General features: G+C 44.3%; 1 protein-coding gene across 1 annotated transcript in view; it reads left to right on the forward strand.

Annotated features, from left to right (window-relative positions):
• The window catches only part of LOC111951204 (gamma-aminobutyric acid receptor subunit beta-2), a 102,511-nt gene that overhangs the window by 23,956 nt on the left and 53,766 nt on the right, over window positions 1–24,789 (forward strand). The window contains exon 4 of the mRNA XM_023969271.2: window positions 15,596–15,816. Within this exon, the coding sequence (XP_023825039.1) occupies window positions 15,596–15,816 (221 nt within the window). The remainder of the gene's footprint in view (window positions 1–15,595; window positions 15,817–24,789) is intronic.

A 24,789-nucleotide genomic window follows, 5' to 3' on the forward strand; every position in this document is an offset into this window, starting at 1 on the left:
TGTGTTCGATTTTCTGCTCAGATCAACCCACACACACCACACACACACACACCATCACACAAACCACACACACACACACACACACACACACCACACACACACACACACACACACAACACACACACACACACACAACACACACACACAACACATCACACACACACACACAACACAATACATCAAACACACACACACCTCCATGTATAATTTGCTCAAAGAGATGTTAAATGCAGGCTCCTCTCCAGACTCAACGTCACTGTGACAGAACAGCAGAACTCAGTATGTCAAGCCCCGTTTCTTCTTTATGGACCTTTATTTGCTCACATCATTGGTGAATAAATGAAAATAATGCATGTTTAAAGAATGCAATTATTGAAAGTTGGACCTTTAGGGTACAATGTAATTACGACGCTTACTTTGAGTTTCATTTTGATCCGTCTGGCGTCCCCGAAAAACACACCCAAAAGAAAAAGCGACGGCGTGGCTCGCCCACGGTCTTCCGCGTGTTGGGCGTCTCGGGGGGTGCCACTTGCGTGTCTTAAGGTTGGCGGGGTAGGCACCATCAATTGTAAATGTAAGAATTTGATCTTAATGAACTTGCTACTTAAATAATAAATAATGGTAACGGGGGTGCAGGTGGCACCCCTATGGTAGATTCAAATGAGCTTGTAGAGGCTGATCTCAGCTTTCACTGGCAGTGCAATAAAACAGTCGCATGAACAAATAGAATGATCTGATGCAGACTTTGCATAAACCTCTGATGGCAAACAACACATTAAGACAGAATACAAAGTCCCATTCCTGTCTTAGAGCTGCTGATAATCAACCTAGACCAGCAGTTTGTCCCTAATCATCTGATTTTAGATGTGTCTATTTTCTCATTTGGGTTTGAAATGTGCTTGTGAGGAAAGATTCAATCTCTCTCAGAAATAACCTGACTCCTTGGTTATCCTTGTACTTGTCATTGCCCCCCCTGACGCGAAGCCTCCTACCCTCTCCTGTAAGTCACACCAACTGAGAGGAGTTATTGCTTCTTCAAGGGTGTTCCTGTTCAGGGATGTATGTGCAAGCCTCAAGTGTGGCCGATCCATGCTGACTGAGAAATGTGGGTCAGAAACAGCAGGATGGCCTTTTCCATGATGATAACTCGCCTCCTGACATCGATCCATAAATGTCAATGTATTACATTATCTCGTTGTTGACAATATGAGATTGGGTTTTGCTTTCGCTACGCTACTGGAATAGCAATAAGGCTGCTCCTCAGACCTCCATAGCCTCCCAGCTATGTTTCCTTAAGAGTATTATTTTCTGTGTGTGGGAGTCAGAGGACAGCTGTCTATAGCTTTGGAGGCTATGGAAAGGCAGAAGCTTGGCAGAACAACCCTCYGAAACGCATAACACAGACCCACACTCAGCCATACACACAGCTGCACTGATACTTAGACTACACACACAGAGTGAGCGAGGATGATGAGAGGCGAGTTAGTGTGAGAAATAGCATGGAGAGAAAGGCTCATCTCTAATGTTAGGCTGGCTAACATTCTGATGTCCATAAATGACAACTTCCCCTCTTCCCCTTGGTGTAAAGAGCCCTAATCATTTTACCCCCTTCTCATTCCTCCTTGTTTACATGAATTGCCACTCAAGTCAACGTTATTCTGGGAAACAAAAAAGGTCTGCAGATGCACAAATCATATCGAATCAATTGCATACAGTCAGTTAAACTTCTTATGGCTGCAGTCCCGTTAACGGGATGATATGACAACAGCCAGTGAAAGTGCAGGGCGCCAAATTCAAACAACAGAAATCTCATAATTAAAATTCCTCAAACATTCATGTATCTTATACCATTTTAAAGGTAATCTTGTTGTTAATCCCACCAAAGTGTTCAATTTCAAATAGGCTTTTCAGCGGAAAGCACCCACAAACGATTAATGTTAGTTACCGCAAAATACACAAAAAAACAGCCAAGAGCCAACAGAAAACAGCCAAAGAAAGGAGTCACAAAAGCAGGAAAAGAGAGATAAAATTATCACTTAACCTTTGATGATCTTCAATCAGGATGACACTCATAGGAACTTCATGTATAACAATAACTATAATTTTTGTTCGATTAAGTCATATTTATAATCCCAAAACAGCTCAGGTTACATTGGCGACCATGGGATCAGGAAAATCGCCTCCCAAAATACTCCGGAGAAAATTGCAGAGAGCTCACATCAAATACATAAAATACTCATCATAAACTTGTGAAAGAATACATATTTTAAACATAGAATAAGATACATCTTGTTCTTAATGCACCCGCTTGTATCAGATTTCAAAAATCTTTACGGCAAAAGCACAATATTCAATAATCTGAGAACAGGTTCAGCCCACAAAAGTAAGCCAATACAGTTACCGCCAAATTGTTGCAGTCAACAAAACTCATAAAAAAGCATTATAAATCTTCACATTACCTTTTGGCTGATTCTTCGTCGGAAATGCACTTCCAGGACTCAACTTCACAAGAATGTCGTTTGTTCGGTAATCGTCGCATAATTTATGTCCAAGTAAGCTACTTTTTTTAGCGCGTTTAAGTCACATATCCAAACGCTCGTGGCAGGTCCAGGCACGTCGGACGAAAAACTTCAAAAGTTATATTATTACAGGTCGAAGAAACTTGTCAAACTAAGTATAGAATCAATCTTTAGGAATGTTGTTATCATAAATATTCATAACGTTCAACCGGAGAATTCCTTTGTGTCTATAGAAGTAATGGAACACAAGTCGATATCATGTGGAATGCGCGTGACCAGGACCTGGCTCTCTGCCAGACCACTGACTCAAACAGCTCTCATCCGGCCCCACATCACAGTAGAAACTTCATTCAACGTTCTACAGACTGTTGACATCTAGTGGAAGCCGTAGGAAGTGCAAACAGATCCATATCCTACAGTGTTTTCAATAGGCGATGAGTTGAATATCAACCAACCTCAGATTTCTCACTTCCTGGTTGGATTTATTCTCAGGTTTTTGCCTGCTATATGAGTTATGTTATACTCACAGACATAATTCAAACAGTTTTAGAAACGTCAGAGTGTTTTCTATCCAATACTAATAATAATATGCATATATTAGCAACTATGACTGAGGAGCAGGCCGTTTACTCTGGGCACCTCTGTGCACCTTTCATCCAAGCTACTCAATACTGTCCCTGCAGCCATAAGAAGTTAACTGCACTGGTGCCAACTGCAGAGCTATTGGCTTGTGCTCTGGAATCACAAACAGMAAAATTCACCTTTAAAAGCCCTGAATGTTACACTGAGTGCAAAAAACATTAATTCAATCAGTGTAGATGGTTAAAGAAGGATTTTTAAGCCTTGGGACAATTGAGACATGGATTGTGTGTGCTATTCTGAGGGTGAATGGGCAAGATAATATATTTAAATGCCTTTGAACGGGGTATGGTAGTAGKTGCCAGGTGTACCGGTTTGTGTCAAGAACTGCAACGSGGCTGGGTTTTTCACACTCAACAGTTTCCCTTGTGTATCAAGAATGGTCCACCACCCAAATGTCATMCAGCCAACTTGACACAACTGTGGGAAGCATTGGAGTCAACATGAGCTATCATCCCTGTGGAACGCATTYGACACCTTGTAGAGTCCATGCCTGCGACAAATGGAGGCTGWTCTGAGGGCAAAAGGGGGTGCAGCTCAATATTAGGAAGATGTTCTTAATGTTTTGTACACTCAGTGTATGTCTAAATATTGAAGGAGTAGAGAGGCCCTAGAGAGATAGTGCTTTACTGAAATGCCATCTACTCTCCAACAGCTATACTTAGGAAATCATCTGCGAAAGAAAAAAACTGACAGACCCCTATAAGAGGTTTAGTCCTCAGTGAAGAATAATGCCTCTGAGAAATCCATATCATATCGAACCAGAACATGCTCTTTTTGTTGCTCGGTCTCAGTAAATGAAGGAGTAAACATCCTGCAAATACACACACACACACACACACACACACACACACACACACACACTGCATTGAGACCAGAGCCATGTACTTAGATTTTTCTAAATATATGGCGCTGCATTGAGAATGACATTTCTATACGTTGAGATTGGTTATGGTTGGTTCTCCACTTCACCCTGCAGCCTTTTATTGTGTTTTTATTTCACAGGGCATTGGGGCAACAAATGGCAGTCCATGGCAGATATTCTGTGGAGTGTGGACAAGCTGTTGTTCAAAGACAGTCTGAATCCCACACATACCCAGATACAAGTATCCCAGGGGACTGGGTGGATATATGGTATACAGCTATGGCTATAAATCTGTCRTCTATTTTTAGGATAGTCAGCAGTGCTGCTGTATACGCTAGGCTGTGTGAATGGAGTAAGGTAGTGAAGGGATGTGCCTTTTCCATTGACTGAAGTGAGTAAACATTAGACCATTCTGTGGACATCTGGTTGAAGGATGGGTCTTCTCACTAACTATATCCCATAGACAGGAGAAGAGTGTGAAGCTGCTTTAGGATTCAGGCATCTTGTTAAGGTCAAACCCTATGGAAATCCTTTAAAGAGACATATCATTTCCTGTGTTACAACCASCATATTAAAATCCCCCTGTCTTRCATACCAGCATATTAAAATCCCCCTGTCTTACGTACCAGCATATTAAAAAAAACCTGTCTGTCAGGTGTCACTGTGCAGCAGGTAGGACGGAGTCAGGCGCATGACATAGGACTGAGTAAAAACGTACTTTACTCGAAAATAACAACAACACTAATTCCATGCAGGGAAACAATACTCCAGCTCACAGACAATGAGAACACTTAACAACGAATAAACACGCACAAAACCATGTGGGAACCAGAGGGTTAAATAGGGAATAACAAATAATGTAATTGAAAACAGGTGTGTACAATAAAGACAAAACAAATGGACAATGAAATGTGGCGACTAGAAAACCGGTGACGTCGATCGCCGAACGCCGCCCGAACAAGGAGAGGCACCAACTTCGGCGAAAGTCGTGACACATACCAGCATATTAAAATCCCCCTGTCTTACATACCAGCATATTAAAATCCCCCTATCTTACATACCAGCATATTAAAATCCCCCTGTCTTACATACCAGCATTTTAAAATCCCCCTGTCTTTCATACCACCAGGCTTTGGTTGCCATGCCGTGTGAGATATTCCAATTCAGCTTTTATCATAAACCCTTCAAAACCATCTAGCACTTTCCAACATGATCCAACACCAGCTAGTTTATGGATAGTGTAGCTCCAGTGGCTCCCTATTTATTAAGAAATAATGATCAGACTTCACATACTTGCTGTGAAATTGTCAGAAGATTTATTTTCTTCAACATAGGCACGTGGATTGACACAAGAGGTTTCTCTACTGAGATAGACATGGAAAGTCACAGAAATGGGGAATAAATAAAAGGAGAGAGGGAAGGAGATAGAGAGATAAACAGACATGAAGGGGGGAGATAGTGACATCATCTCTCCCCCGAGGCTGTCTAATAAACAAATTGTGCCTGCCGCGTTTTTGGCCCAACGAGGACAGTCGTGCCAGGCCTMCTCAACAATATTTTTTGTTGTTGTCATTGTTGTTTTCAATCTCCGTGTCCAACAGAAACAAAACGCAGCAATAGCATGGAAAGACGACTTACTGTATCTGAAATACAATTTGCGGCGATATGGAACAGGGTTATACAATGATACATGTGGAKACTTGATTAATCCCTGTTGAATATTAAAACAAAAAAAGTACATTTTAATTGAGAAGTAGGCCTTGGTCTGAAGCTTAAAAAGAAAGGTAATTCACATGATGCATCACAATACCTACTTCACCCATGCTCTACCAAGAGTTTTTAGCACTCAGCTTTGACCAAGTACAGGAGCTATGTTGGTCTATTGTACTTCAAACAATGTGCATGCAGGTTGCTTAGGATTCAAAYCTCCTCAAACAGCCTAATTCTTACTCTTAGAGGATGTGCTCCCACAATGATGTGATTTGTACCGCAAACAAGGTAAAATATTGCAGTCTTTCCACCCCACACTCAGACATTACCCCATTCCACTACCTTGTCAAGCTTTTATATGATATGAAAGCAAGCTTGGCTTTTATACTTACAAGACTACCAGACTTGATTGAGTGAGTTGTTTTGTCTTGTTGTAATGTGGTGCCTTACCTGTGTTTCCATAAATCTTTATTTTAACGATACATTCATATTTTTAATAACCTATTTTTTCGTCAGTAGGGGGTGTGTTCGACACAGTCACTCATATATATTTAGAGGTCTATAGAGCCTGTCTGCATTGCTGAATTCTGTAACGTTTTGCTTACCTGCGGAAAATTGACATAAGCTCAGAACCGCTTGTTTTTCAAACATGGTCCTGKCTTATCAATTGCTGTGCTGAKCAATGGACAGTGCATTACCGCTGACAAATGGCTGTGTAGCTTAAAGTTGTGTGTATTTGTATTTTTTTTGTGGCAATAAGGATTATGACGCTACAATAATACACATTTAAAATAGACCTATGTCTAWAAATACATACATCCTAATACAGCCTACACATTGTTGGAAGTGCAATAAACCAACATAGGTACTGTAGTAGGTCAAAGCTGTGTGCTGGAAAACCTTAGTAGRGCATGGGTGAAGTAYGCAATGTGGTGCTCATGAATTTCCTTTCTTTTTCACCTTCAGACCAAAGCCATGTACCACACYCCTTTGGGCCTTATTGCTTAAATATACAATTTACAATCAAACKTACATTCATCAGATATAGTAAACTTTGTAAATACAATTCAGGGATGACCACAATTGCTYTTGAAGAGCTACARGGTTATGAGGGCTTTCTTGTTCAAGCCCAGTTCTACCACACCTGATTGTACTATTCATGGTCTCGATGAACAGCTGAGGTCTCGATGAACAGCTGAGGTCTCGATGAACAGCTGAGGTCTTGATGAACAGCTGAGTAGTAGAATCAGGTGAGGTAGCTCTGGGCTTGAACAAAAAAGCCTGCAGGGATACCATAGGGATGGCGTGCATCTAACAGATGAGGGCAACGACATCTTCCTGGAGAGTTTAAGAGCGGGTCTCTCTASCGTTCTCTCCTCCRTAGTAGAAAGACACGCGCMCTAGTACTATTACATGTCACACTCGCTGTCCATTGCCACTCAACAATGCCCAACCAACCCAAAGTCTCTTTGAAGAGAAACCTAATAAATKAATATCAGCACACACCATGCTTGTGCGCTCCAATGTGTGTGTATGTCGGGAAAGGGAGGGGGTGTCAAAAACTATACATGAAAGAGAATGGTCAAAATGGCCCTTTTTGGTTCATTCACTGATTGAACGTTTACTTCTCTTAAACAGTTGATGTGTTGACAGAGGATGAAGCGTACTCAGTGCTTGATTTGGGATGAAAGAGGTGCAGGAGCTATCTTTTTTCATGTGGGTTCATTAGACCAGGGTTTCCCAAATKCGGTCCCGCCCCCCGGGGTGCATGATTTGGTTTTTGCCCTAGCACTACACAGCTGATTCAAATAACCAACTCATCATCAAACTTTGATGATTTTAATCAGCCGTGTAGTGCTTGGGMAAAAACCAAAGCGTTTGATCCAGCCCTGAAACACACCCGAGTCTGCCTATCAAAGTCCTGTTGAGCAGCTGATGTTTAGGCTACAATGTTGTGCATTAGAGTGGGGCTCGAACAAAAGCCTGCACTCCCAATAGCTCTCCTGGAGAATCGTTGGCCACCCTTGATATAAAATATTGCAAATACTTTTGTCTTTATATAATTATTCCTTCATTCAATGAATCAGAGATACAATTGATAAGGTAAGCTACTTTAAAGCAAGGTAGCATACTAAGGCATGTTATCTATAACCTTACAAGGCAAAATATTCATGCACAGAATGGAAACTATTTGCCAATTAGGCTATTCTTAGAAGAAAGAAGAATTACATAGTCTACTGTTAAATAAGTGGAATACCTGCTTTAAAATAACGGTGTCAGATTTATTTCTCAACAGTGCTGGTGGAAAGGCAAAAATTAGTCAATAACATTAATTCTTAGGCCTATAGCTAAAAAGTTAACTAGCAAGATAGCTTGTAGCATGGCTAGTTATGGTTTAAATTGTCTATTTAGTTAGTCTATCATTATTGTACAGGCTACCTAATGCTGAAATATCTCTCAATGAAGGGTAGACCTAATTCTGATCATGGCTCATATGTAGATTTTTATGTGATTGATAATATATTTAAGAAGGAAAACACAATAATACAATTCCATGACTTTTCCACGATTTTCATGACCGTAAGAACCCTCATTTGACAACTTGGAACAGCGCATTCTGCGCATTCAGGCTGGCGCATTCTCATTCTGCSCATTCAGRCTGGCGCATTCTCAGACTCCAACAGTCTACTGCCATGGATACACCGAATTCACAGACTAGTGTCAAATAAGCTTGAATAAAGCATAATCAGGATATGAATGCACACTCTCCATTGCTATTCAATGCAGATCTGGCTTTAATTCCACTTCGATCAACCTTTTTTTTGCTGTTGTGTGTGAATCTGGGCAGGTGATAGGCCACTTTGTTTTATGAAGGAGATGAGGACCGGTATGGCRCTCCAGACAGCTCCGGCCCAAGTCAAGTACTGATCATGACAAGAGGCGGGGAGTGTGTTGTGWGCTTCCAATGAAGATGATTTGCACATTTTCATTGTCATTGGTGTTATATTGGCTCAGTCATGATGGTAAGGAGATTTATATTTAACATTGAGCTTCAACCAAWAGATGCCATAGTCGCGCCAACCGGCACGACTTTAATAGTATTTGTAATRAAAACTTTCCTGTCAGCAGCTGAGTGAACATTTCTAATTGCACAGCAGTCTGTAGGTAYTGGGGTCTGGCCCGTGTCTCTACGTGTCTCTTCAGTTAGCATTCTGTTGAGACCGCTCGCAGACAGCACATGCGCTTGCGCCATCGCGTGCATGTTGATTTTGTTCACCCACAGCAGACGCGATCAGGACACGCAGGTCGAAATATCAAAACGAACTCTGAACCAACTATATTAATTTGGGGACAGGTCGAAAAGCATTAAACATGTATGGCAATTTAGCTAGCTAGCTTGCTGTTRCTAGCTAATTTGTCCTGGTAWATAAACATTGGGTTGTTATTTTACCTGAAATGCACAAGGTCCTCTACAATTAATCCACAGATAAAASGGTAAACAGAGTTTGTTTCTAGTAATCTCTCCTCCTTCAGGCTTCTTYTTCTTCTTTGGACTTTATATGGCGATTGGCAACCAACTTTAAGGTGCATTACCACAACCAACTGGACTGGAGTGTGGACCTCAGTTCATCTTTCAATCACCCAGGTGGGTATATGCTCCTAAAAACCAATGAGGAGATGGCACATSGGTATATGCTCCTAAAAACCATTGAGGAGATGGGAGAGGCAGGACTTGCAGCGTGTCAAGCATCACAAATAGAACCAAGTTCTATTTTAGAGCCTGGCAACGCAGGCGCACGCGACGTGAGTGTTGTGGTCAGCATCTTAGGCTGCAGTGGCCACTTACGGAGGTAGGGCATGCCTGAAGCACTTGCCCTGAGTCTGAGAGGAGCAAAACATTTTTGGGGAAACTTTAAAAAGGTAGAAATGAAAATTAAACTTGAAGATCTAACTTCATATTGCATAGTCATACTCTTGATGGTGAGGAGGTTTGGTTTTTATGACCGCGGTAAGGGCCACACTGAACCATCGGACATAGCCATCTGTTAAAGAGATTTCTCAATACAAAGCCAACAGCTGCGAGGGAGTCTGGGGACTATAATTGTCTTCCTCACAGGCAGCCCAGCTCACATAAATCTAGCTCTCGGTTTCTCTCCTCTAACTTAGTGATGCTCATTAACAATGCTGTTATGACAGCTTCCTCCACACTGATACTGGCTAGCACTGCTCTTCTGGTGATTCTCAGCAGCAATTCCCCATCACCTCCTCCTCTCCTCCAGAGAAATGGAAGCTATAACACACTCGTCTCCTCGGGAAGAGATGGAGGCTATAAAACTCCTCTCCTCCAGAGAGATGGAGGCTAGAACACTCCTCCAGAGAGATGGAGACTAAACACTCCTCCGGAGATGGAGACTATGACACTCCTCCAAAGAGATGGAGACTAGAACACTTCTTCAAAGAGATTGAGGCTGTACACTCCTCTCCTCTAGAGAGATGGAGGCAAAAAAAACATCCTCTCTCCAGAGAGATGGAGCTAGAACACTCCTCTCCTCCAGAGAGATAAGGGCTAGAACTCCTCTCCCAGAAGATGGAGGCTAAAACACTCCTCTCCTCCAGAAAGATGGAGCTAGAACACTCCTCTCCTCCGAAAGATGGAGGCTAAACACTCCCTCCTCCAGAGAGATGGGCTATAAACGCCTTCCTCCAGAGAGATGGAGGAGTAACACTCCTCCAGAGAGATGGAGGCTGTAACACTCCTCCAGAGAGATGGGGCTGAACACTCCTCCAGAGAGATGGAGGCTGTAACACTCCTCCAGAGAGATGGAGGCTGAAACACTCCTCCAGAGAGATGGAGGCTGTAACCTCCTCCAGAGGGAGCTGCATCTCAGAGAGATGGAGCTGTAACATCCTCCAAAGAGATGGAGGCTGTAACACTGCTCCAGAGAGATGGAGGCTGTAACACTCCTCCAGAGGATGGAGGCTGTAACACTCCCTCTCCTCCAGAGAGATGGAGGCTAATAACACTCCTCCTCCAGAGAGATGGAGGCTATAACACTCCTCCAGAGAAGATGGAGGCTGTAACACTCCTCCAGAGAGATGGAGGCTGTAACACTCCTCCAGAGAGATGGAGGCTGTAACACACTCCTCCAGAGAGATGGAGGCTGTAACACTGCTCCAGAGAGATGAGGCTGTAACACTGCTCCAGAGAGATGGAGACTGTAAACACTTCCCTTTGAGGAGCTCCATGTTTTACTACAGTCCCAGTAAATTTGCATCAGCGGCACATCGGGATCATCATGCCAAGCAAGCCTCCTCTCTCAGGTAACACTGTTTCCATACAATAACAGCAATGGGATGACAAGGGGGACTCTTTATCCCTCAGCCTAACAAGCCACAGCCATAATGCACTCTTTATTCAAATGTGGGGTCTGTCCAAAGTTTTGACAGCTGGGTGAAGTAGTGTGTAGAGATGCAGTGTATTGCAGGAAATGCCTACAGTGATTATCTAATAGCTCACACCAGCCTCCATATTGCAGGAGATGTCATAATGATGTGAATACTGCTGCTGTAAGCCAACCTGCTTCAAACACACAATGCCTGTTCATTCCATCTTCTATCACTTCTATTGCAGGGTCTTCATAGAAAGTACTAATAATGTGTTAACAAGTTATTTTGCTAATATTGTAACACTGAACATGGTACTGTGGTACAGTGCAGACACTAGAGCCAATACATAGCCCGTGTCTCACAATATCTCACTGTGATGTGTTGTCTGTAGAGTACATGGACCACAGACTGATTGATATGATAGATCAGTCTAGTCAAATCCAAAAGGGAGAGTTCATACTTCAAGAGACTTTCTCATCAGAAAGAGAGAAGAACACCATGCCTGATATTTAATAGATCATAGCAAAGAGCACGACTCAAACACCATCATTAAGTTTGCCGACGACACAACAGTGATCACCGACAATGATGAGACAGCCTACAGGGAGGAGGTCAGAGACCTGGYTGTGTGGTGCCAGGATTACAACCTATCCCTCAACGTAATCAAGACAAAAGAGATGATTGTGGACTACATGAAAAGGAGGACTGAGCACGYCCCCATTCTCATCAATAGGGCTGTAGTTGAGCAGGTTGAGAGCTTCAAGCTCCTTGGTGTCCACATCACCAACAAACTATCATGGTCCAAACACACCAAGACAGTCGTGAAGAGGTCACGACAAAGCCTATTCCACCTCAGGAGACTGAAAAGATTTGGCATGCGTCCTCAGATCCTCAAAAAGTTCTACAGCTGCACCATCGAGAGCATCCTGACTGGTTGCATCACTGCCTGGTATGGCAACAGCCCGGCCTCCAACCGCAAGGCACTACAGAGGGTAGTGCGTACGRCCCAGTACATCACTGGGGCCAAGCTTCCTGCCATCCAGAACCTCTATACCAGGCAGTATCAGAGGAAGGCCCTAAAAATTGTCAAAGACTCGCTAGTCACGCTAGTCATAGACTATTCTCTCTTCTACCGCACGGTAAGCGGTACTGGAGCACCTAGGTGCAAATGCCTTCTTAACAGCTTAACAGCTTCAACCCCCAAGCCATAAGATTCCTGAACTGCTAATCAAATGGCTACTTGGACTATTTGCATTGTCCCCCCACACCCCCTCTTTTACACTGCTGCTACTCTCTGTTTAATATCTATGCATAGTCACTTTAACTCTACCTACATGTACATATTACCTCAAGTACCTCGACTGACCTTTGCCCCCGCACATTGACTCTGTACTGGTACCCCCTGTATAGAGCCTTGCTACTGTTATTTTACTGCTGCTCTTTAATTATTTGTTATTTTTATTTGTAATTTTTTACTTAACACTTATTTTTCTTAAAACTGCATTGTTGGTTAAAAGCTTGTAAGTAAGCATTTCACTGTAAGGTCTACACCTGTTGTATTTGGCGCATGTGACAAATAACATTTGATTTGATTAGATGCTAGTGTGTATTGATGAGTGGAGAGGGAAATGTAATATCTCTCGCTGCGTTCACTCGCRTGCCTAACAACATGTGCTGGGCTTTGCTGCCATGGAGTCTTCACAAACTACATAATGTCTGATCAACTGGGATTTATTTCAAGTGTTGGGAGGCTGCACGTGCAGTGGCCTGTTTAGTACATTACATTTACATTTAAGTCATTTAGTACAGTATTGTATGTTATCCTCAACCGCCACCAGCCATCAGCAGACTCACCAGTGTCTCCATCCCTTACTTACCTTTGGCCCCTGACCAGGCAGACTGGTTAGTTTGGCCCCTTGTTAATATAGGACCGGGCAGACTGGTTAGTTTGGCCCCTTGTTAATATAGGACCGGGCAGACTGGTTAGTTTGGCCCCTTGTTAATATAGGACCGGGCAGACTGGTTAGTTTGGCCCCTTGTTATTAAAGGACCAGACAAGACAGGTTAGTTTGGCTTGGAGCAGCAGCTGAATCAGAGGATCAGGTACACAAATAGGCTGTATTTATTTAACAGTGCAGGAGATGATGAAACTGGATACAGAGGTTATCAACAAAATATACAAATGCAGGGAAATGATGGCAAAACACCCAACTCACACAGCTGAGTAGATGCATATATTCTGTCAGAGTTCTGTAATAAGCAGCACCCCTGAATGATACAAATATCTGCCCTAACCTAGCATAAACCATTAACACCTAGAACAGGTTTTAGTATTTTCAATAGACAGTGTTAACACACCTCGAATGCAATACTATTACTCAATTGACATAACAATGACCAACAATGGACACGTTACTCAATATAAATAGGGGATTTACGATAAACAATGAAAACATTTTCCGGAAAAGGAATGACAAACATAAAAAAACGATGATAATAATAACCAGACTCATTTGTTCTTTCAATGTTACAATACACAATGTTTTACAGGACTAGCGAGACAGGACTAGCGAGACAGGACTAGCGATACAGGACTAGCGATAACATAGTTTGGGCAGCAAACATGTTAGGAACAAACTTTGCAGCAAAACACTGAGTTAATGTGGGGAGAAATGGAGGGAAATGCTGGGCGTGAGTCACGTGACGATAGTTCACCGGCACAATCTTTGCTTTCAAGCCCCCCTTCCCAGTCAGTCCGTTTAGCCCAGTAGATATAGAGATGTCATCATATTCGCAACCAACAGGCATATGGAAAATGAATGCTCAGCCTGAGATCCTGTGTTGGGAGAAGATGAGCCAGTCGTGACAAAAGTGCCCCGAGACAGAAAGTCTCCCCAAGTTTATTTTTCATGGATGGATGGATTGCTGTGCTTCTTATTGTTAACGTGGCAGGAGCAGGGTGTTGGTTTGTTCCAAATTCACTCTGACCATTTTGCAACGCTCCTTGACTAACCCCACACATGATTATTCAACTGAAATGCAAAGGGCTCTTCAGCTCTAATTTTGTCAAATGTTGTTTTAATGGAGAATATTGTTCATCATTTGCATTAACTCATAACTCAGTAAACTTGCGTATGAGGAGTCAGGACTAGGCTAAGTTACTGAGGATGTTAAAAACCTGAAGTAGTCAATATATATGATGTGGGGGCATATTTTTGAGCTTGTTTTTCTATTAAACTTGTTGATGATGCAATATGTACAATATGCAATATGCAATATGGTACACAGATGTACAKTAGACATACCATAGTGCTGACGTTGCTTCCAGAGGCAGTTTGAAACTCGGTAGTGAGTGTTGCAACCGAGGACAGACGATGTTTTACGCGCTACAGGCTTCAGCACTCGACGGTTACAGTTGACCGGGRCARCTCTAGCAGGGCAGAAATTTGAAGAACTGACTTGTTGGAAAGGTGSCATCCTATGACGGTGCCASGTTGAAAGTCACTGAGMTCTTCAGTAAGGYCATTCTACTGCCAATGTTTGTCTATGGAGATTGAATGGCTGTGTGCYCGATTTTATACACCAGTCAGCAACGGGTGTGGCTGAAATAGCCAAATCTACTAATTTGAAGGGGTGTCCACATACTTTTGTATATATAATGTATATAAACAAATTTTTAGCTTAAACCTTGTTTTACAATGCAGTGCAGTCAGCTTTTAGGCAAAGCCGTCTATTTGACTACATTTGATGAGAATGCACAATGCCAAGGGATGGTCTGAAACTTTAGGCTCTTGCTACTGAAATCAAAACATGCTTTTTTTATTTGGACATGGTGGGATTTGTTATGCAGGTTTGCAGTAGTACTATGCCGTTGCAGACAACATTGAAAACCAATATTAATGTATTGCTAAAATAAATGTTTTGAGGGTCACAGAGAGGTCTATAATTCTGTCAAAGAGTCATGGTCACAGGCCACTAAAGACACAACTCATGTCAAGTTAACTTGAATGATTCTCCCCTGGTTCATACAGACTCTCTCCTCCCACTCTCTTCTTCCTCTCTCTTTCCCCTCTCCTCTCTCTCTCCCTCTCACTCCTCCCTCTCCCCCTCTCTCTCCTCCCTAAACCACTTAGTCACCCTTTACCTGACATGATCCCTCTGCTTTTAAGCTCAACATCATGTAATATTGAAAGTGATCTGAAAGGTAGTGGGAAGATCTTTGAACACATTTAGTCAAATGGCAGTTTTGTTCTAGAGTTAACATCCTGATCCCTGGGCCCACAGTAATCTATATGTCTTTCTCTCTCTCTCTCTCTCTCTCTCCTCTCTCTTCTCTCTCTCTCTCTCTCTCTCTCTCTCTCTCTCTCGTCTCTCTCTCCTCTCTCTCTCTCTCTCTCTCTCTCCTCCTTCTCTCTCTCTCCTTCTCTCTCTCTCCTTCTCTCTCTCTCTCTCCCTCCCTCTCTCTCACCTCCAGGACTATACATTGACTATGTATTTCCAGCAAGCTTGGCGAGACAAGCGGTTATCCTACTCGGAGATTCCCCTCAATCTCACCCTGGATAACCGGGTAGCGGATCAGCTGTGGGTCCCAGACACCTACTTCCTAAATGACAAGAAGTCTTTTGTCCATGGTGTCACAGTGAAAAACAGAATGATTCGACTCCATCCAGATGGAACCGTGCTCTATAGCCTGAGGTAATGTTTGTAATGTTTCATAATACATCTTTTTTTTAATGACTTGACATTACTTAGGAGAATTACGCAGATATCTGAAATGAATTTAGGGATATGGCTTTTCTATCTTCCCACCCCAGTATGTAACAAAACCATGTACAAAATCACACCATTAACAAGCCTAACTCTAACCAATGAAGGCAACCTAGTGAGCTGGTTGACTTAGTCATCGATCATAGGCATCCGTCTAACTAGCCAACCGTATGAGAGCGTATGGTCCATATCCTTGAATTTTCCCCAGATTCATCTTAACAAATGACAGGATTCTCTAGACAACAGCATCTGTCAACTGAAAAGCCTGTTTGAGGGTTGGTCAGATTGGATGTCAGATTGTTGGGTGGTCCGCTGTATCTCCAGCTTCCATCTCCCCCCCGCCCTACACACACACAACACACACAAACAAACACACACAAACACACACCTATACGTACTCCCACCCCCCGCACTTTGATCACTATGTGTTGTTGGCTTAGCGTTTGACATGCCACGTTATCTAATTCCTCTGCAAAAATGAGCAATTCGACGATTGTTTCATGGAGTGATTAATTGATTATTACATGCGTCGACCATAGAAGCCACATTATTGCTGAGGCTAGATAGCTTCAAGTTATTAGCCTTTCGAGGGTCCAGAATAATCTCTCTATCTGATCTCTCACTGAACTGACTAGTCCTATCAGACAAGAGGGAACTGCAAACCTTGTCCTCTACTATCCTATATCCCATCTTACTTCCTGATTACATGCAGCACTACTACTAAAGCTATCAAGTATCAAGTTAAGACCCAAATACAGACTGTGTGAAGTAAAAATGTTTATTGTAACAGGGGCAGGTAAACGACAGGTCAATGCAGGCAGGGGTTGATATTCCAGAGTAGGAGCAAAGGCACAGGACGGCAGGCAGGCTCAGGGTCAAGGACAGGCAGAGTTCAGTAATCCAGAGGTGGAGCAAAGGCACAGGACGGCAGGCAGGCTCAGGCAGAGTGGTCAGGCGGGCGGGTACAGGGTCAGCACAGGCAAGAGTCAAAAACCAGGAGGACGAGAAAAGAGAGGCTGGGGAAAGACAGGAGCGGACAGGACAAACGTTGGTAAGCTTGACGAACTGGCACAGACAGACAGAAAACACAGGTATAAAAACCCAGAGGATAAGTGGGGAAGATGGGTGACACCTGGAGGGGGGCAGTCAAGCACAAATACAGGTGAAACAGATCAGGGCTTGACAGTACCCCCCCAGGGACGCCAGGTGGATGCCTGGGCGGATACCTGGTTGACTGGGGTGCCGGTAGTGAAAGTCAGCGATGAGGGCTGGGTCCGAGATGTCTTTAGCGGGGACCCAGCACCTCTCCTCCGGGCCATAACCCTCCCAGTCAACCAGGTACTAGAAACCCCTGCCCCGTGGTCGAACCCTCAGGAGGCGTCTCACCGTGTACRTTGGCTGGCCATCGATGACACGGGGGGAGGGATGGGCCTAGAAACAGAAGACAAGGGGCAGTCAGACATGGTTTTGACTGTAGACACAGAAAATGTAGGGAAAATACGGAGGGTACGGAGCAACAGAGGACAAACAGCAGAGGGGCTAATGATCTTGGAGCGGGGGGGAAAGGTTTTGTCTTCCGGGGGTGTAGCCGCGGCACTATAGCGGTGTGCCAGTGCCTCAGGCTTGACCTTCTTGGATACCGGTCGGTGCTGCGGAAGCGAAGTGGCTCAGGCCTTACTGAAACCTTCCTGGAGGTCCTGGTTCTCTGCGGAGCATGAGGAGAGGTCCGGGGCAATTTCCAAGTCCCCAGGAAGACAACCCGGGGCAGGCAGAGCTGACTTCAGGCAATGAGTGTGGCAGGACGGGCTCCAGCCCACGATGGCACCAGTAGCCCAGTCATTGGAGGGATTGTGTCTCTGGAGCCAAGACAATCCCAATACCACGGGCACCTGCGGAGACTCAACAAGCAGGAATTGGATCGTCTCGCTGTGGTACCCTGATACTCGTAGGTTGACGGGGGTGATCTGGTGGGTGACCCGGCCTATAGAGTGCCCGTCCAGTGCTCTAACACCCATGGGAATGGAGAGGGGTTGAGTGGGGATGCCCAGCTCGGACACCAGGGTAACATCCGTGAGACTTACATCGGCCCCCGAGTCGATGAGTACCTGGAGAGACTTGGACTGGTTGCCCCACAGCAGGGTGGCATGGAGAGGGGGGCGAGTAAGGGGAGAAGAACAATTATCTTTAAAACCCATCACTCCAACGAATGAGATAGGGCCCTTGAAGGGACAGGTAGAYACAAAATGACYGGCCATACCGCAATACAGACAACTCTGAGTTTCAAGTCTGCGTATGCGTTCGGCTTGAGATAGCCTAGCCCTGCCGAGCTAGGCTGTCTCCAGCCGAGACAGCCCAGCCCCATCCCTCAGTTTTTTCCCAAAACAGGGGTGGGAAGCATGCTTTGTTATTGTTTCAACTGCTCACTGCCTCTTTAATTGGAATCTTAATTGGATTCAGTAAGTCTAGTGTTTCCTGATCGCTGATGCAGCCACTGTGCACAAATATTCTACATTTTCAAATTGGTCAAACTAATTTATTCGCCATTGAGCTGCCAATTCGCCTGCAGAGTGATTACAAAGAGAACACCACAGGCTTTTGTGCTCCAGTGTGTTTTCATGAGGCACCTTTTGTTGACATTCAGAGACATGGTTTTTGCTACCGATATAACTTGCAGCCTGGATTGATATTGAAAATTGAAATTCACTTCTTCAAAGGCATTTATATAGCTCCAACTCAACAATAAAGATGCTCATTGAGTTTTCAAAGGAAAGTAATTGAAAAGAGAAAACAACAGAATTTGCAAAGTTAAGGAAAGTGCCTTTCTGTAAGTTTGTACAAGCTTCGATCAGCTACAGTACAGTCTGTGATTTAGAATATGATTGCTCTTTGTTCAAGTAGCTGTTGTCTGAGTCACTGCAGAGGAGCACAAAGCACAAYAGTCCAAGAAAAACTAAAGAAGTATAGAGAGAAAATATGGAGAATTGATAGTACTGCTAGCACTGCATGTACCCAGCACCGGAGGTGACTTGAGGTAAAATAGAACTCTCTCTCACTCCTTAGAAGATGACAGAATGCACAGTGAAAATGTTAATAGAGTTTTAATCTATATTCTTCGTAGCTGTCTATTTATCACCACATGATGCTGGCACTAAGACCGCACTCAATGAGCCATAAGCAATCAGGAAAACGCTCATCCAGAGGCAGTGCTTCTAGTGGCCGGGGACTTTAATGCAAGGAAACTYAAATCCGCTTTACCTCATTTCTACCAGCATGTTAAATATGCAACCAGAGGGAAAACAACTYTAGACCACCTTCACTCCACTCACAGAGACGCTTACAAAGCACTCCCTCGCCCTCCATTTGGCAGATTTGACCATAATTCTACCCTACTGATTCCTACTTACAAGCAAATATTTAAGCAGGAAGCACTAGTGACTCTGTCAATAAAAAAGTGGTCATATGAAGCAGATGCTAAGCTACAGGACTGTTTTGCTACCACAGACTGGAATATGTTCCGGGATTTTTTATTTATTTAAACTTTATTTCACCTTTATTTAACCAGATAGGCCAGTTGAGAACAAGTTCTCATTTACAACTGCGACCTGGCCAAGATAAAGCAAAGCAGTGAGACAAAAACAGCAACACAGTGTTACACATGCGATAAACAAACGTACAGTCAATAACACAATAGAAAAACCTATGTACAGTGTGTGCAAATGTAGTAAGATTAGGGAGGTAAGGCAATAAATAGGCCATAGAGGCGAAATAATTACAATTTAGCATTAACACTGGAGTTATAGATGTGCAGAAGATGAATGTGCAAGTAGACATACCGGGGTGCAAAGGAGCAAAAATATTTAAATAAATACAGTTTGGGGATGAGGTAGTTGGATGGACTATTTTCAGATGGGCTATGTACGTGCAATGATCTGTGAGCTGCTCTGACAGCTGGTGCTTGAAGTTAGTGAGGGAGATTAGAGTCTCCAGCTTCAGCGATTTTTGCAGTTCGTTCCAGTCATTGGCAGCAGAGAACTGGAAGGAAAGGTGGCCAAAGGAGGAATTGGCTTTGGGGTGACCAGTGAAATATACCTGCTGGAGCGCATGCTGCGGGTGGGTGCTGCTATGGTGACAAGTGAACTGAGATAAGGTGGGGTTTTACCTAGCAAAGACTTGTAGATGACCTGGAGCCAGTCGGTTTGGCGACGAGTATGAAGCGAGGGCCAGCCAACGAGTGCATACAGGTCGCAGTGGTGGGTAGGATATGGGGCTTTGGTGACAAAACGGATGGCACTGTGATAGACTGCATCCAATTTGTTGAGTAGAGTGTCGGAGGCTATTTTATAAATGACATCGCCGAAGTCGAGGATCGGTAGGATCGTTTTACGAGGGTGTGTTTGGCAGCATGAGTGAAGGATGCTTTGTTGCGAAATAGGAAGCCGATTCTAGATTTAATTTTGGATTGGAGATGCTTAATGTGGGTCTGGAAGGAGAGTTTAGAGTGTAACCAGACACCTAGGTATTTGTAGTTGTCCACATACTCTGGACGGGTGGGCAGGTGCGGGCAGCGATCGGTTGAAGAGCATGCATTTAGTTTTACTTGCCTTTAAGAGCAGTTGGAGACCACACTTGCACAGTGTCCAAAGAAGGGCCAGAAGCATACAGAATGGTGTCGTCTGTGTAGAGGTGGATCAGAGAATCACCAGCACCAAGTGCGGCAGGTCTTGCAAACTATTATAGATTACAAAGGAAGCACAGCCGAGAGCTGCCCAGTGACAAGAGCCTACCAGACGAGATACATTACTTCTATGCTTGCTTCGAGGCAAGTACCCCTGAAACATGCATGAGAGCATCAGCTGTTCCGGACATCACGCTCTCCGCAGCCGATGTGAGTAAGACCTTTAAACAGGGCCACATTCACAAGGCCGCAGGGCCAGACGGATTACCAGGACATGTACTCCAAGCATGCGCTGACCGACTGGCAAGTGTCTTCACTGACATTTCCAACCTCTACCTGTCTGTAATACCAACATGTTTCAAGCAGACCACCATAGTCCCTGTGCCCAAGAACACTAAGGTAACCTGCCTAAATGACTACCGACCAGTAGCACTCACGTCTGTAGCCATTATGTGCTTTGAAAGGCTGGTCATGGCTCACATCAACACCATTATCCCAGAAACCCTAGATCCACTCCAATTTGCATACCGCCCTAACAGATCCGCAGATGATGCAATCTCAACAGTGGTAGGTCTGATCACCGACAACGACGAGACAGCCTATAAGGAGGAGGTCAGAGACCTGACTGTGTGGCGCAAGGACAACAACCTCTCCCTCAACGTGATCAAGACAAAGGACAAATGATTGTGGACTACAGGAAAAGGAGGACTGAGCACGCCCCCAGAGTTTCAAGTTCCTTGGCGTCCACATCACCAACAAACTAACATGGTCCAAGCACACCAAGACAGTCGTGAAGAGGGCACGACAAAACCTATTCCCCCTCAGGAGACTGAAAAGATTTGGCATGGGTCCTCAGATCCTCAAAAGGTTCTACAGCTGCACCATCGAGAGCATCCTGTCTAGTTGCATCACTGTCTGGTATGGCAACTGCTCGGCCTCCGACCGCAAGGCACTACAGAGGGTAGTGCTTACGGCCCAGTACATCACTGGGGCCAAGCTTCCTGCCATACAGGACCTCTATACCAGGCGGTGTCAGAGGAATGCTCCAGCCACCCTAGTCATAGACTGTTCTCTCTGCTACCGCACGGCAAATGGTACCAGAGTGCGAAGTCTAGGTCCAACAGGTTTCTTAAGAGCTTCTATCCCCAATCCATATGACTCCTGAACATCTATTCAAATGGCTACCCAGACTAGTTGTATTGGCCCCCCCCCCCCCCCCCTTTACGCTGCTGCTACTCTCTGTTATTTTCTATTCATAGCCACTTGAATAACTCAACCTACATGTGCATATTACCTCAATTACCTCGACTAACCGGTGCTCCCTTCACATTGACTCTGTACCGGTACCCCCTCTATATAGCCTCGCTTTTGTTATTTACTGCTGCTCTTTAATTATTTGTTACTTTTATTACTTAATTTTTGGGGGGTATTTTTCTTAAAACTACATTGTTGGTTAAGGGCTTGCATTCGGCGCGTTTGAGAAATAACATTTGATTTGATTTGAATTCAGAATTTATTTTGTTCTTTCATAAACAGATGTTACAGGTGTAGGATCGTAATTTGACTGTCCTGTTGCAGGAGCACTTTCCTAAAATTTGTAGTGTATTTGAGTTTTAAAAAGGCGTCARAAGTTTGTAATTTCAACTTTGACATTTCAGACTACAAAAATGTCCATTAATTATATTCCACATCATACTTCACATGTCCTGTTGCTGCAGGATTTTGGCTCAAATTAAGATCCTACATCTGTAATAATGATGTCTTTGCTCTCATAGAATGGGGAAGGATGCTTTGGCATTGGACACGTTTGTGTTGTCTATCCATGAGAAATAACATTAACCCATGTCACAAACAGTCATCAGAACAGACCAGCAGCAGGAAACCCAAGGTGACCACACACAATGTCCTCAATATCGTGTGAAAATATGTCCAGGGGAGACATGCTGATGCCTGTGTGTGAAACTAGAACAGACAGCAGTACAAGTAGGCTGATGGGACGTGTGGATGGATCTGTTTGTTCTCTCTCTCTTTCCCCTACGACCCTGGTCCCTCCTCCTCCTTGAGGCCTCTGCTCTGACCTCAAACTTCTGAAGCTCCAGTGGGGTTCTGGATCCTAGTGAGATCCCACACTGTATGTACACTGAGTACACTGAGCCTGTGCCAGTGTCCCATCGCGCCATCTGGCATTTGAGGTCACAGTAGGTGGACAGCCATATGGGGCTCAGTTGGCACCGCTTGTAGTCAGTAACCAGCCGGCAACCGCAGGGTGCATGTGACGTGTCTAGTGCTGTAGTGCCTAGGTAGAGGTTAGTTGTATGTCCGCTTACTAGTTGCTTACGTACTCTTGCTTACAGCTCGCTGCCGCCGGCTAGCCCTCGTGGTGAATTGGGGAGCAGCTTCATGCACAAGTCTCCCCTTGCCGGTTCGAAGCCTCTCAATGACCAAGACTCCTGTCGGGCCTCCTGGTGGCGGCACACGTTAACTGGTTGTCTTGAAACTCCAGGCTAACTGGCAGGGGATCTCGGAGCAGCAGTTGGCCCCAGAGATGCATCTGTGTGGACATGTCCTAGTAGCCATCAACCACTGTCCCGCTGCCTTGTGGGTTAGTCTGGTACGACAAAGGCTAGGGAAGCACACCCTGAGAGAAAAGCAGCGTGCTGGCGACACGCGGTAGGCAGACGCCGACAGACTGGTGTTCCGGCAGCCTCCTGCAGCTGTGGAAGATACTGGCCGTCCTTGCCACTGGAATTTCACCTTCCTGCAGTGAAGTAGTGCTGTTGRGGATTGCGCACCCTCAGCGGCACTTTAAATAACTTATTTTGCGCAGGTATCCACTTCTGACCTCGGTGAAGCCATCAACCGGAAACCGGACTAAAGTCTGGCTGAGTTGGGGTGTCTGGTGATGGGGCAGGAGTGAATGCACCGGGAGCCCTTAATCAGACCCTTGCAAGCCAGCGGCACAGGGCTATGATTGGACTCTACAGTCACCAAAGGATTTAACTCAGAAGTGGAAGTCATCATCGAATACAATGGACTATCATGAGCAAGTCAGTAACCAAGCAACCGAGGGTTATGTTGGAAACGTGAAAATGATACTTAAAATTAATACTTAAAACAAATATTCACAGAGACACACAAAACATGCACGTGCGCACACACACACACACACACACACACACACACACACACACACACACACACACANACACACACACACACACACACACACACACACACACACACACACACACACACACACACACACACCACTGGCCTACCACTGTACTGTATCTGTACACATTCCTTTGTAGACTGTGCCAAAGGCGCTTGCTTAAGTTCTACCCCATTGAATCCATCTTGACACAGAGATCAGAAAGTTTCTGGCAAGTAACCGGCAATTTGCTCCTTGGTTAAACACTTGGAAGTCAGAAACCTTCAGAAGATGCATCAAAGGGAAATTACTGCTGACAAAGACAGGGTGACCGCAGGCGGAAAGAGAACATCCATCTCGACCTTGGAGGCTTTAAGGAACATGCCCACTGCTGGGTGCAAAACGTCTGGAGTGTGTAATTTGAAACAGCAAGCAATATATATTTTTTTCCATTTCTTCATTGATATTAACTGGCTTTGTGACAAGACTCTCTGTGTTATGCGAGAGTTTGGCCTGTTACAGGTCCAATGCAGCTGTTTTTATCTCAATATCTCTTGGTAAGAATTAAGTAAGTACCTTACAGTGATTGTTTTCAATTAAAATTGCAAAAAAGAAACAAAAATAGCTTCTTAGCAAAAAGCAATTTCTCAACAAGAATTTTTAGCTGGGACTGTCTGGGAGGGGTCTGAGTGGGGAGGGGGAAATTGTTATTGTCAGAAAGATTTGGAACTCTCTTGGTTAGTGGTCTATTATCTCATTTACCACCTGGTGGTGTCTCCAGGCAGGTCAAAACTCCATCCCACCAAAACAGGCTGAAACAGCACTTACACTAAAAGGGAATTATCATAATTTTCACAATTTCATAGTTTTATTCCATCCTCATATGTTGGAAATACAGTATATATAAAACACAGGAAATCATGTTTTTGACTGCACTGGGCCTTTACCTTCCACTGCACCTACAGAAACAGAGCTTCAATGTACTGTACGTCACCTTTCTGCTTTCACTTAGCCCCTTGAGGCGATATAAGATTAACACTCTGTAAACTGGTCATCTCTGTATACCCGTCGCAAG

Source organism: Salvelinus sp. IW2-2015, linkage group LG23, assembly GCF_002910315.2.
Source record: "Salvelinus sp. IW2-2015 linkage group LG23, ASM291031v2, whole genome shotgun sequence".
Classification (NCBI taxonomy): domain Eukaryota; kingdom Metazoa; phylum Chordata; class Actinopteri; order Salmoniformes; family Salmonidae; genus Salvelinus; species Salvelinus sp. IW2-2015.